The 14,860-nt window shown below is 37.1% G+C and overlaps 1 protein-coding gene, 1 long non-coding RNA gene and 2 pseudogenes across 2 annotated transcripts; 1 reads left to right on the top strand and 3 right to left on the bottom strand.

The window, feature by feature from the left end:
- Positions 1–776: 776 nt before the first annotated feature.
- Positions 777–1,649, bottom strand: LOC137729032 (protein GLUTAMINE DUMPER 5 pseudogene; annotated as a pseudogene).
- Positions 1,650–3,241: 1,592 nt separating this feature from the next.
- On the top strand, positions 3,242–4,036 carry LOC137729549 (protein BOLA4, chloroplastic/mitochondrial pseudogene; annotated as a pseudogene).
- A 2,125-nt stretch (positions 4,037–6,161) lies between these two features.
- LOC148691017 (uncharacterized) lies at positions 6,162–9,262 on the bottom strand. The gene is made up of 3 exons (XR_015957100.1): positions 8,803–9,262; positions 8,045–8,103; positions 6,162–6,364 (listed from the first exon to the last, which is right to left on the bottom strand). It is a non-coding gene; the product is annotated as an uncharacterized LOC148691017 (long non-coding RNA).
- Positions 9,263–10,887: 1,625 nt separating this feature from the next.
- Positions 10,888–11,836, bottom strand: LOC137719579 (protein GLUTAMINE DUMPER 2). Its single transcript, XM_068458622.2, has one exon. It carries the CDS (start codon positions 11,672–11,674, stop codon positions 11,081–11,083), a length of 594 nt encoding a protein of 197 aa, XP_068314723.2. The 5' UTR covers positions 11,675–11,836; the 3' UTR covers positions 10,888–11,080.
- Between the last annotated feature and the right edge of the window lie 3,024 nt (positions 11,837–14,860).

The following is a 14,860-nucleotide window of genomic DNA, read 5'->3' as shown; positions in this document are numbered from 1 at the left end:
TCCTCCTAGGGCCCCCAATTTTAGGCGGAGTTAGGCAGGTCTAGACGAGGATGGGCGGGAGCTATGTGGGCTTATATGTAAAAGTTGAAATTTAGAAATCTTTTGTTGCCTGGTCAGCCTTGCATGAGGAAGAAGACAACCATATTCCCAACATCATTTTAATTGCACAATTTTACTTAAGATGGTCCCACCATCTTTTTTTTATATATGCACGTCTTCTCCCCTTTAAATAGTTCCCACCATCTTATTTTTACTTTTTTGCTTCTCTCTTAAGTATCATCTTTATGTTTATTTTTATGAGGTTTTATTACCCTATTTTAAGATCGCACCACATATATCATTATTATGTACGTAAAGGGCCAAAACTCTCACCCTTTTGAAAAATGACATTATTAAATGTTCAAATTAATTAGTTTATATAATATATAATAAATTATTCAAATTCTACGCATGTATACAAAAATTACTATCCTCTTCACTCTAGTATTTTTCCTAATTGTAAGATGTCGTCTATGTAATCCAATCATTCATCATTTATTGAATGTAATAAGTAACATTGTAACAATAGAATCATTGGAATTTGGCGTACTGGGTAGGGACTTATCTTTCGGTTTCAATTGGTTGAAAAATTAGATTATGTAAACTTAATAAGTGCATTTGCATCTAAAAATGCGAGACGGGTAATATACTAATATTTGAGTAATGTTTGTATATCTTTTTTCTTTTGATATTAATTTTTATGATATTTAATGTAGAAATATATTTTTCATGTATTTAATAAATTTTTTTTACACATGTCAATATACAAAGGGTCAGGAGTCAGAGAACTTTAGCTTCCCATTTCGAAGGTTTCCTAGGGCCCAAACTCTCAGGGCCGGCCCTGGTTAAGCTCGCTGGTTTTCATGTTGTACTTGTTCTTCTTGTAATCGCCTCGGCTGAGTCTCCGATTCATCGTCTTGGTTTCGAATATTTTCGGGTTCTTCGGGATCATGGGACCCCATTTCTTCTTTCATTTTCTCGGAGCTCTCCTACTTATTTACTTCTTTGCTCATCCCCTGTTCGTCGGCACGATCGTCCGCGCCGCCGAAAGAAGCAGCTTTCGAGCACACAGAAACCGGCGTGGCCAAGAAAGTTGGGTTCTCATTCCCTGCCATAATAACCAAAATCTTCTCCTCGAACACCTTCACTGATTTATTCGACCCGTCGCCTTTCTCGTCGCCGCCGCCGCCGCTCTCTAAGTCTCCCTCGCCTCCCTCTCTATCCTCCAACCGGCTCGGAAGCTTCCTGTAAGAGCAGGCAAGGATCAACAGAGCAAAAGCAATCAGACCCAACATCCCCGCCAGGCCACCGAATAGATAGGGCACCGGAGAGTGCCACGGTGAGCGCGGCTGCTGCTGCTGCCCCATGGCTGTTGGTGTTGGAGTTGGCGGCAGCGATGATTCCAGTGGAGATTTTGTTGCCGGAATTGCAGTAGAGAAGGCAATTACGGTTCTCATATTTATTTTTAAATTGGAATATATATTTTTTTAATTGGTGTTTTGGAAATTAGGAAGGTATTTGAGTTGTGAAAAGAAGGTGAAGAAATTTGAGCTGATGAAAATGGAGGTGGTAGGTTATGGTATTTATAGCAGGGGAAAAGTGTTTTGTCTCTCTGTTTTGTTTTCTTTTTCTTTCTTAATGGTGTCACGGATTTGGGGATTTGGCCCCGTTTTTTGGTTGTGTGCACTTCAAGGTTGGATCATGCTGATGGAGAACGTTAAGACTTAAGGGTTTATGGGGCTATAAAATACATCAACCAATGATTCTTGGAGCCCAAGTCATGAACATATATTATGATGATTTTTTAGTCATATTTTTTAGTAAAATATTTAAATTTGGTAGATTGCGAGTCTAAAGACTAAACTATTGATCAAGACAAAACCTGTCTGAAGTAATCAACTTCCCTTGGCCAATCTGCTTGTTTCATTTTTTTTTTTTTTTTTTTTTTTTTACAATGTCAGGCCAATAAGCTTGTTGGGCAATCATTAAAGTTTGGGTGCATTTTTGGTTCACGATTACTAAGTGATGGTAATGTTCATCACTCTATTTATCACCGTTTGAGAAGTTTAAATTTTGAAATATAATTGTGTCTATCTACTGCATAAATCATAAAATTTAAGCTCACCTAACAGTGAAAAAAAAAATATAATGAACAAAACCACAACTTGAGGATGGTGAGAAAAAATATTTCTTTAAAATTTTCAATAGTGCACTGACATGGATTAGAATATCTTAATCTGAAGAGATGATACGATTTGTTACCTTCATAAGGGAGTGGTAGTTGAAGAACATGATTAACAACAGTAATTTGTACTCTCATTACTTTTTGAGACGTGGGATGAGGAATGTAAATTATTATTCTAGCCCCCCAACTAATAATGCTTCTAGAACGGAAATTTCTTTTTTTGTTTTTTTTTTTGCGGGGTGGGGGGGGGGGGATGATGTAACTAAACATCTTTTACTATTTCACATTAAATTTAATACAAAAGCAAAGTATAACAAATACGTTGTTTTAGTAGAACAACTTACATGAAACAGATATATTGTTATTTGTCATTTTATATCAATGCTATAACATCAAATAGAAATTTATTTTACACACATGTTTATAATTTATACTGTTGACCTAAGATGTCTTGATAACAGTATATCTGTACATTGTTCTCCTGCTCTAGGGTTTTATTTCATGCTTGGGTCCATATCTGAAGCCCAGAGTTAAAACCCACCAAGTGTTAATTAGTCTGAAAGGGAGATTATGTGTATCCAATGAAATTGACATGAAAACAGTCATTGGATTAGTGGTAAAATTTGGACCCTTTAGTATAAGGCCAGTTTGGAAATGCTTCTCATGAAAGCACTTCTGCCAAATGTTACTAGAAGCGCCTTTAGTTGGTTATCTAAACACAGCTCCAAACAAATTCTTAGGCGCTTGTTTGGGAATGCTTATGTAGGAAGCTTGCTCATAAGCGCTTATGCTGGAAGACCTTGCATTATAAATATGTCTAGTTTCTTCAAAAAGAGATTATGGGTAAAAGCGCTTTTATATTTTTCTGCCAAACGCAGTTTGCAGCGCTTTCAGAAGCAGTCCCAATATGGCCTAATATTGACTGTTATTCGAACTTGCAGGGGGTAATGTTCAAATGAAACTGGGTTAGGAAAACTTGATGTTTGCTGTATCATTTATTCTTTCCAATTTTAATTCGTACCATCATATTCGTGCAGGTGCTCAATTCTTGCATTAGAGTGCGACCTTCCGTAGCTTAGAGTTATTAGGGTTTCAAGTAGAGGTGTAGACAGGGAAGAATGGCGGCCAAGTCAATCATGGTGCGTCCATACGTGTTATCAGCCTCCTGCGCCCTTAATCGAGCTCTGCCATCCTTATTTTCTCAACCAAGGAAAACTCTGTTGGTATTTAAGAGCCAGAGCATCAGATTGTTGCACCATAAAGCAATTGGCAATGAAAACAGGAGCAATATGAGATTGGAATACGGTGGTGTGAGAAGATTCAGTCCTCGAGCTTCAAGCGTCGGAAATGCTGGATCCATTGACTCCCCACTAATAGAATCCATGAAGAAAGAGATAAAGGAGTAGCTAAATGCGGAATCCGTTAGTGTAGAAGATATGAACGGGGATGGCCGGCATGTGGTCATTGATGTCGTCTCCTCGTCATATGAGGGACAGTCGGCTGTAAATAGGCAGAGGATGGTATACAAAGCCATATGGGAGGAGCTTCAGAACATAGTTCATGCAGTTGATCAGATGACTACCAAAACCCCGGATGAAGTTTCTGGTAAGAAGTGATGATAGCATTTATGGGTGGATTTTAATTGTTGCGTTTGATAGCAAGTGGTGAATTGCCTTGGTGGATAAGGTTTTTATCTTAAATCAAATGCGTCCCGAGTTCAAATCATCCCCTTCCTTTAGTCTATTGTAAAACAATTGTTGGATTTTTTACAACAATTAAATTAGGCTACAAAGCCAATTATTATTGTCAACAGTTGTTCGATACTAGAAGAGGGAGAATCGGCCACAGGAGCTCGAGTACCCTATTCTAAACCTTTGCAGCAACATGTATGGTAATCCATGCAATCACCATTGATGAAGCTTTGATTATAGTCGTCGATGCAGGCTATGACACATTTATATTTCGAGCATTTTTTAACGGGTCGGAGCATTTGAGCATTTTCGTTCGTCTCCTTGAAGTGCACCTGATGACGAAACAATTTAGGAAATGCAAAAATGTAGAGAAAGAAACCGATATTAAGAAGAGATTAGATGTTAATATACCATTAGAGAAGAGCAAGATGAGCAATATCAGCAGAGGGAAGAAACACCGGCGCTTCATCTGTCTTCGAGAGCAAATGCTATATTAAGCTCTCTTTTCTTTGTGGTAACGCAAATTTGTGTGATTGGGCATTATATGCAGTGAAGTGAACGATTAGAACAAAATATAGCTCATTTGAAAATGTGTATAAAATAATTGTAATGCTTTTAAATATATATATATATATATTTTTTTTTTTTTCGTTCTAGAAGTACTTGATGTACTTCAGTGTTTATTGCAGGATTTATTTGCATTTTTAATAAGGATTGATTTCAAAAACATTTCATCATAAACACCTTTAGTCATTTTAAAAACACTTTCAAACGAAATTAATGTACATAATCTGATCATACTTGTACGTTAATATGGAACGCGTTTTTTTCCTTTCCAAGGACCTTTTTTCATGTGATTTTTCCTGGAAAAGGCTTTTTCTGTGCCCCTCTTCAATGTGGCCCGGATTTGTATGTTTTAATCTTTTCATCAATGAAGTGCGATTCCTCTCAAAAAACAAAATTTTGAAATTTAGTTTAATATCGCGTGCAACAATTATACATTAAGATAATATTACGGATTAAGCAATTTTTAATTGGAAAATTTGGAACGATAATCCATTAGTTTAATATGCGTTATGTTGCGGCAAAGCCTAAAAAGGTTTTCTATTTATTTACGCATCCTCTCGATATCACCACTTTTTCTTTTGTAGTAGGTACCACTGAATGATCCGGAAGATTAACAGTTAGATTTTGCATCTAAAGATCCAATGAATTTTTCCTACGACTAAATCTTGCATAAAACGCTTATCAGTGAGTAGTACGTATCACTGTAGCCGAACCCAAATATCACACGAGTAAGCTTTTGAATTGAGCTTTATTCATTGATAAAAATCAGGGGTGAAGCCACCAAGGGACCAGGGTAATTCCAAGCCCGTCCTGACTTCTAAAAGGCGTATGAAATCAACCAGCGGCCCCAAACTTTTATTTGCAAAGGTGTGAACCTCATGGAAGAAGATGAGGTAGAGGTCGTCGTTAACTAGTTTTGATTGAAAATCTGTTTGACTGTTTAATGAAACGGTGTGTTTGGTCGGGGAGTTTTTAAAAGAGACGTGCAACTTTGAGTAGAAAAAGCAACCCACAACTGATTCCATCCTATCAACTAACAATAATACACAACCTGTAATTTTCCAAAGCAACAGACCATCTTTATTTGCAGACCTCTTCCTTTATCCTTCCTTTTCTACTTCTTCTTCCATAGCCTACCTCTTACTTGGTTGTTTGGGTTTGTACATTTTTTTTTCTTCTCACTATTAAATTTAGGGTAATGCTAGGGAGATCTTTTTTTTTTTACATCATGACGTGGTTAAGTGTGGATTAACGTGCTTATTTTTTATCGGTGACACATCATTTGGTTTACAAACTTGGTTTAAAAATTTGTTCTCTTCAACATTACCCTTAAATTTAGGAAAGGTCTTTCACTTTTGTGAAGATTAATCAGATTGCATAAGTTAACATGTTACGAGCTCAATTTTTTTTACACACATATAGTGATAGGCCCCCTCTCACTCAAAATCCTAACTCCATCACTGATAATAATCAATTGGTCTACCAACATTTGGTTTCAACTTTACAGGGTTTCAAGATATTATGGGAAAATACGTAAGGTATATTAAAATAAATTTTAATAGAAAAGCTAATATGAGGTACATTAATTATTGACACACCCCGACCCAGAAAGTCCACTTGGACCCTGAATCGAGCTGTGCTGGCCGACACCTGGAAGGTGACGAAGCCATAAAATGTGATAATGTATAAAAAGTGAATAAATTTGAATCTAAAAGTGTCTAAGTACCAGAGTGCGCTATGAGTGGGAGTGAACCCATTTCACACGCGATGTCAGAGCATAAGTAAGGTACAGTAGTGTGGGTAAGAATCATACCCTCAGAAATATCCATTAATACTAAGATTCACCACAGATTCTTGTCGATACAAACTCAGCAGCTAAAACCTGGAGGGCACCAAACAGAAGGTGTGAGTAAGCAATAAAACCAAGCTTCCCAAAGTTATTACCTCTCTAAAAGTAATGCCCTAAATGTAAAACCCGTATCGTTTTCCATAAGACAGTACAACATATATACATATATCCAAACCATACTCAGAAATGACCAAAACCACGGTTTGCCATCAAATCCACCATACATTAATAAGTAGGCCAAATGAACTAAATCAATACAAAGTGATATATCAGTCAGAATCATCTAAAATGACATGTACAACTTATCCGTATCTCATCAATCATGGCTAGCATATAAGTCGGAGTCACCTCTAGTGACCTGTACGACTTATCCATATCTCATCAATCCTGGCTAGCATATAAGTCGGAGTCACCTATAGGGACCTGTACGACTTATCCATATCTCGTCAATCCTGGCTAGCATATAAGTCGGAGTCACCTATAGTGACCTGTACGACTTATCCATATCTCGCCAATCCTGGCTAGCATATAAGTCGGAGTCACCTATAGGGACCTGTACGACTTATCCATATCTCATCAATCCTGGCTAGCATATAAGTCGGAGTCACCTATAGTGACCTGTACGACTTATCCATATCTCATCAATCCTGGCTAGCATATAAGTCGGAGTCACCTATAGTGACCTGTACGACTTATCCATATCTCATCAATCCTGTCAATCCTGGCTAGCATATAAGTCGGAGTCACCTATAGTGACCTGTACGACTTATCCATATCTCATCAATCCTGGCTAGCCAATAGCTCAATAAGTATACCTGCACACGAGTCGGAACCACCTAAAGTGGTCTGTACGACAGGACTGAGTGTAAATAAATAAGCTCAAGTGCTACGATCACGTGAAGACTGGACGAATAATCGCGGGTCACCTACGAGTCGGAACCACCTAAAGTGGTGTGTACGACAGGACTGTGCACCTACCTTGAATCCAAGGTGAGCATAAGGTGCGGGAGGTGAACATCACGTGAAGGACTGTGCCCTGGCCACGGGCGGGAGCACTAACACCGGGGTGCAGGTTTATGAGCTCTCAATGCATCTCAATATAACATGTGCAACTCATGGCAACCAGTACAATAGTATCGAAGTTGCCTAACACATAACTGTAGTCATGCTATAACGCAATCGATTCAACTAGTACCATAAACTCACCTGAACTTACCTGGGTGTCCTGAGTTCACCTTTGCACTTGAAAGCATTCCCAATAATTATATGCAAGTAATATACATATTGATATACTATGATGCAATCTAATACTCAACCATGTCGTAGCGTGTTCAATTATAAACAATACAGTGAGAAGTGTACAATCAATAACGCATTACTCCCAAACTACTTATTTTCAGGGATAATTACCCATGACAACCCAATTAACTCTAATTTAACTAACTAATTCACAAAACTAAAACTTGTCTTTACCAATTTCCTTCGCATTACTCAATTTCCCAAGCAAGGCTTTTGTCTCAAATATTTTATGGCTGCATCTAACGTCTCGTTAGACTGCCTACGTACCCTAAACAGGGATCAAGCCATTCGTAGTTCACATAGTACTTCAAGCATTCACAATAATTATATATGAAAGTAATATGACTAATCAATTTAAAGGTGTCGATAGAACTCTCAATAATATGTACGATAAAAAGGAAAGGATGCACTCACCTGGAGTCCACGCTATGATTCTCTAGCGCACGCATCGAGGCGTCCTGAATGATTGGTCCCTGTGACCAATTATCAAATCACATCTCAGAACTCTTATCCGTAGAATATGTAATTCACATAAAACACAACCTCAACGACATTCTAAAATATTTTGAGACCCATTGACCACAAGTCAACCGTCGATCAAAGATCGACGGTAGGGTTTAAAACCCTGTATAACTTGACCCGGAAGATCCGCATATCAGATTTCCAATCCGCAACTCCCAACGATCCACAATATGTTTCTAGAATAACATATTAAAGTTTCATTACGATCCAACGGTCAGATCTCCGCCAATTGCCTAAAACAAGTGGCCGTGAACATTTATTTTACTAACTTACAAATCCAATTCAGGAAGATCCGTAAGTCGGATTCCCGATCCGTAAATTCCTATGATCTTTAAATATTATGTATTATAATGTACCCAAGTTTGGTGACGATCCAACGGTCGGATCGTCGATTCACATTTTCATCAAGCAATGTATCGTAACGAATTTAAGTTCCAACGATCAACCTATGTCATTCAAATAACAAAACTGAATTCAAGACATTCGACATAGCCTAAAAATAGCATTGGCGGCCCACTGGCCACGTGCCGCCGCACGCGCCGCCGCGGGTGGCGGTCGGCCGCCCCGACTCGCCGGAAAATCCAACTATTTCCAAAAATTCTCAAACTTCACAGAAATGAAGATCTCAGTGAGTGGAGCAACTTTCATACCTTCCACGAAGTCCAAAAGTGGACGGAAGATGGTCAATTTTGCCCACGAAGCCGGCGGGTGCATAAAACTTCCCGACGTCGATTCGTCGTCTACGGTGGTCCAACGGGGTCAAGGTTGGTTGGGTTTTGCTCCTGGGATGATGGGCTACAAAGCCCAAGTGGTGGCATCGGCCATTGCTTTGCCGATTTGCCGGAAAATCGAAAAGGGTGGCCGGAGCACTATTGATTTTCGTCAACTTTCGTGGCCTCAAACCTCCACATCCCATGATTAATCAAGGTGGTTCTTGGGTGGGTTTTGTAGAGGGGAATGAGAGCTTCAAGATGGTGGTGGTGGCATCGAAAAAATCCACCGGAGTTGGCCGGAATCGGCCTTGGAAAATGGGTGGTCGCGAGTGGGAAAACCCACGGGAAAAGCTGGGATTTTTTTTTTTTTTTTTTTTTCTTTCTTTCTTTCTTTCCTTTTTCTGATTGGGCTTCACCTTAAATAACCAATTTCTGATTGGGGATTTAATTTAATTAACACTACACCTTGAATAACCAATTTCGAACGTCCGTAACTATACCGTTATAATCCGGACTCGCAAACGGCTTTCGCTTATGCGTTCACATCCACGAGTATTACGAGAATATGTTAAAAGAATAAGTCATACGTCTCTCTAGACGTTGGTCAACAGAAGTCAAAGTCCTTACCTCTAGAGGAATTTCGTAAATTCACGCTTTTAAAATAAAATAAAAACGTAAAATTTGGAACGGGCTGTCACAATTATAGAGTGCATTCAAAAGTATATAAGGTGTGAATAAAACGGAAAAGGATCCTCGCCGGACCCTTTTTTTGGGGATTCTATGATCGTATCTATTAATCGTATATCGTGAGGTCATAAATTATTTAAAATTTAAATTTTAAAATAACTAAAACTAATTGCACGATATACGATGAATGGACACGATTACAGGATTCTTAAGATCAATAAGAAAAGAATCCGGCATGAATCTTTTTTCCGAATAAAACAACCAAAAAAATCCAAGTCGGACGAATTATGTATTCGGGTCGGGCCCAATGTCGTTTCTAACAGCTAATTGTGGTAGTGGTTTTTGTTTGTCGGTCCGGCCCATAACTCCTTTATGGACCGCATTCCCATTATTATTGTACCTGCACGTCTACAGTTACAAATATACACCGGGCTTCTGTGCACTGTAGAGCGTAGACTGTAATCACGATATCATGATAAAACCGTGTGCATTTAATGCGGCGTAAGATTATCTCTTCTTCTAATCTCTCTCTTTTTCTATTTCCTTTCATTTAAACAGTTACGAGTATGCTATGTTTACATCTTGTTTTAAATTTTTTATATAAAAAATAAGACAAAAAGAACGTGAAAGAAGAAAGTATGAAAATAGACGGATAATATGAAGAGAGAGAATCCTAATTCTTTCTTGGACGCGGGGACGCGGCTTCGCGTGGCGCTTGGTGCGTACAACGTTGCTTTCCAGTGGACCAAACCCAATCAAAATCATACACGTGTATGTCTAGCACGCATCCTAAGAAAATGGCCAAAGTCTTACCTCAGCTTTCTCGTGCCCCAATCTGAAATTTCCGGGTATTGAGTTGGATGTTGGTAGATGTCACAAATTTTTAAAAATGATCTTTATGTGTGAATGGAACGTCAATCTCGTATTTTTAATTATTTATAAAATGTTATGTATATATATATATTTATCTTTATTACACTGTCTCCAATTAATTATTCCGTAACACCACAACATTTTTTATCAATTTCATTCCCATAATGTTTGAGTTAGTGGTATTCAATGACAAGATTTAAATAATAATACGGTTTCAATTGGTAGCTAGTTTTGTTTTTTGTTTTTAATTTTGTATTATTGTCGTTCATGATATTTGAACGCCAAACCTCCATCAAGATGGAACTCAGCATGGTTAGAATTTCTTGTGCTCCGAACCCAAGCTTTTCCTATGTTTAGAAAAATGCGTGGGGAGAAAGGCAAAGAAGGATACATTATCCTTCTTAATTGGTGCAATACGGCCCTAATTAACAATTAAGCTGGAAAGATAAGAACAAAAATCTCTAACATCAACTGCTGATAATTAATTCTGCTTTAATGTCAAATCTAATCAAAACTAATAAATCTCATACAAAATTTGCATTTTCCGGATCAAAACATAGAAATCCCCCAAACCCCACCAGAAAAATAACAGAGCACTCTGTGTTTTTCCCTCTCTCAAGAAATATATGCCAAAACTGAAACAGAGCACGCTGAGTTAAGCTCGCTGGTTTTCATGTTGTACTTGTTCTTCTTGTAATCGCCTCAGCTGAGTCTCCGATTCATCGTCTTGGTTTCGAATATTTTCGGGATCATGGGACCCCATTTCTTCTTTCGCTTTCTCGGAGCTCTCCTCCTTATTTACTTTTTTGCTCATTCCCTGTTCGTCGGCATGATCGTCAGCGCCGCCGAAAGAAGCAGCTTTCGAGCACACGGAAACCGGCGTGGCCAAGAAAGTTGGGTTCTCATTCCCTGCCATAACAACCAAAACCTTCTCCTCGAACACCTTCACTGATTTATTCGACCCGTCGCCTTTCTCGTCGCCGCCGCCGCTCTCTAAGTCTCGCTCGCCTCCTTCTCTGTCCTCCAACCGGCTCGAAAGCTTCCAGTAAGAGCAGGCAAGGATCAACAGAGCAAAAGCAATCAGACCCAACATCCCCGCCAGGCCTCCGAATAGGTAGGGCACCGGAGAGTGCCACGGCGAGCGCTGCTGCTGCTGCTGCCCCGTGGTTGTTGCAGTTGGCGGCAGTGATGATTCTAGTGGGGATTTTGCCCCCGGAGTTGCAGTAGAGAAAGCAATTACGGTTCTCATATTTATGTTTAAATTTATATATATATATATATATATATATTTTTTTTTTTTAATTGGAGTTTAGGAAATTAGGAAGGTTTTGAGTCGATGAAAAGAAGGTGAGGAAATTTAAGCTGATGAAAATGGAGGTGGTGGGTTATGGTATTTATAGCAGGGGAAAAGTGTTTCTCTCTGTTTTTTTTTACTTTAACTGTTTCACGGATTTGGCCCTGTGTTTTCTGTTGTGTTGGATCATGCTGATGGAGAGCATTAAGGGTTTTGGGGGCTATAAAATACACAAAACCGATGATTCTTGGGGCCCAAGTTATGAATTTATATTAGTGGTGCTATCGAACATCTATTTTTATTTTTTACATATTTTTTTTAATTTTTGATCATCAGATTAAATTAATTAAAAAATATCAGTGTACAAAAATGAATAAGGATGTAAAAGGTAAAAAGAGATATGTAAATAGCATTACCTTGTATATTATGATAATTATATTTAAATTTGTTAGATTACGAGTCTAAAGACTAAACTACTGATCAAGATAAAATCTGTCATGATGTATGATTCAAATTCATTATCTAAAATTGAATGTATTCGTGTAACTACAAGAGTCTAACAATGAATTATGAAACGTTAAGGTTAGATGACACTTTCAACCCTTTTATTTATTTGGAAGTTTCAACTGTAAAAATGTTATTAAGTTATCATCCTTGTAAAGCTATATAATTTCCCATTTAACTGTTACACCTTCTTCAAATTTAGAAGAAAACAACATATAGAAGTGCTTCAATTAATATAGAAATTTTTAGTTGTAACGGAAATACAGATGATACACCACGTGTTTTTATACAAGTGGTGAAAAATTTTAATTTTTAAGTTATTAACCTTTTAACACACATAACCCACCGTTTATATATGGACAAGTGGTGTACCAACTCGTGTGACGGTCACACTGAAAAATTTCTCCAATTAATATACTAAAAGAAAGAATATAATAGGTGGTGCCTATTGCTGAAGCAATCAACTTTTCTTGGCCAATCAGCTTTTTTTCACTTTTTTTTTTTGGTTCAATGTTGGCCAATGAGCTTGTTGGGTGATGATTTTAATTTGGGTGCTTTTATATTCATCTTTATCAAGTAGTGGTAATGCTCACCATTTTATTTATTGTCATATAATAAGTTTAATTTTGAGAACTAATTATGTCTGTCTATTATATATATCTCAAAATTTAATTCTTGTAATAATAATAAAAAGATAATGAGCAATACCATTGCTTAAGCATGGTGAGCAAAACTATTTTCTTAAAATTTTCAATATTGCACTGAAATGGATTATAGAATATCTAAATTTGAAGAGACGATGCGATTTGTTACCTTCGTGAGAGAGTGGTACTTGAAGAACATGATTAACAACAGTAATTTGTACTCTTATTACTTTTTGAGATGTGGGATGAGGAATATAAATTATTATTCTAACCCTCAACTAATAATGTGTCCAGAAGGGAATGTTTTGGGTGGATGATGTAACTAACCACCTTTTACTATTTCACATTAAACTTAATACAAAACAAAGTATAACAAATACGTTGCTTTAGCAGAACAACTTATATGAAACAGATAAACAGTTATTGTGACATTTTATACCAATTTTACAATATTAGGTAAAAATTTCTTTTACATATATTTTTATAGTGTAAACCGTTGACGTAAAACGTCTTGATAACAATGTATCCGTACATTGTTCTCCTACTCTAAGGTTTTGTTTCATGCTTAGGTCATATCGGAAGCCAGAGTAAAAATCCACTAAGTTAATTAGTCTTAAGGGGAGATTATGTGGATCCAATGAAAATGATATGACAACAGTCATTGGATTAGGATAGAAAAGAATAGGCAATTGGTGTGTAAAGTGGTAGCAAAACTTGTGCTTAGAGCATTTCTAAAGGAGATGTCTAATTTTGAATATAAAATTTAAATTTGACAGCTTATGTGTCATTTTAACATCCTTTAAAGTTTTATTACCCACCCGATATGCAAATTAAATTATTATTTTATTATATTATAAAATAAATGATTAAATTAATAAAAACTTAATAAAAGGCATTTAATAATTATCTGGACCATTCACCATTTATTTTTAACAAGAGGAGACCGTTCACTTACCTTGATTGAACAAAAACGAAACGGATAAAAAACAACATTAATTGCAATGATGATTAAATCAATAAAAAATTAATAAAAAACATTAATAATTAATTTTGAAGCTGCTGTCAAATTTGACAGCAACTTTCTAGAATTGCCAATCCATGTCATTGCCACATAGGATTTGACATTTTGTTATAACTTATGTGAACATTTTGACATCTTTTTTTTTTTTTTTTTTTACTGTTATAACTTATGTGAACATTTTGACATCTTCTTTGAAGATGTTCTTAGTGATTTGATTGATGGTGTGTCCCAATTGATACCTCCATAATTGAATAGCCATATTTATATGTAGCAACCCCACTTTCTCCACTCAAACATGTTTCTTTTCTCTTTCTAATCCACTTAAAAGAGATTTTTAAGCACAATTAGGGCAGACTTTGTAAGGTCATAATCATGTAACTCTGGCTGATGATGTAGTGAACTAAGAAAGTCAATTTTAAAAAGCTGCAAATTGAATTTTGTCGGGGTTAATTAACAGAAAAGACACGAGGAGAGTTATAGGGAGAGAGAGGTGAATGAAACATATTGCATGACTGACACGAGGAAATTATTAATAGAGAACTGGCAGTGTATAATTAGTTGGTAAGTGGTAGGATCATCACATGCTTTGTAGCTAAACAAAAGAAATGTTAATTGTAGCTTTGGATTGACTTAATAGGATCAATTATTTGATCAAGTAAAGAGAATTAGCTAGCATGTAACATCCCGTCCCGGAAATATCGAAACGTACATTTGAAATTACAATTTTACTCCCTAGTTCGTTACTTTACGTGTAGTGTTGTGTTGTGTGGTGTTGTAGGACCACACACACTCATACCCTCTCTTTCTCTCCCGGGATTCCCTCCCTCTTTCCCTCACTTTTTGTCACTCTCTGTCTCTGTCTCTCTCTCTCTATCCCCGAGTTCTTCTTCTTCTTCTTCTACATACGGACACACACACAAACATACTCAAATCTTCACGAATCAAGAAACCAAGACCACCCTCGTGCTCGTG

This window comes from Pyrus communis, chromosome 15 (assembly GCF_041283825.1).
Source record: "Pyrus communis isolate YQ-2024b chromosome 15, ASM4128382v1, whole genome shotgun sequence".
Taxonomy (NCBI): domain Eukaryota; kingdom Viridiplantae; phylum Streptophyta; class Magnoliopsida; order Rosales; family Rosaceae; genus Pyrus; species Pyrus communis.
This window is presented reverse-complemented; position numbering and strand designations above follow the sequence as displayed.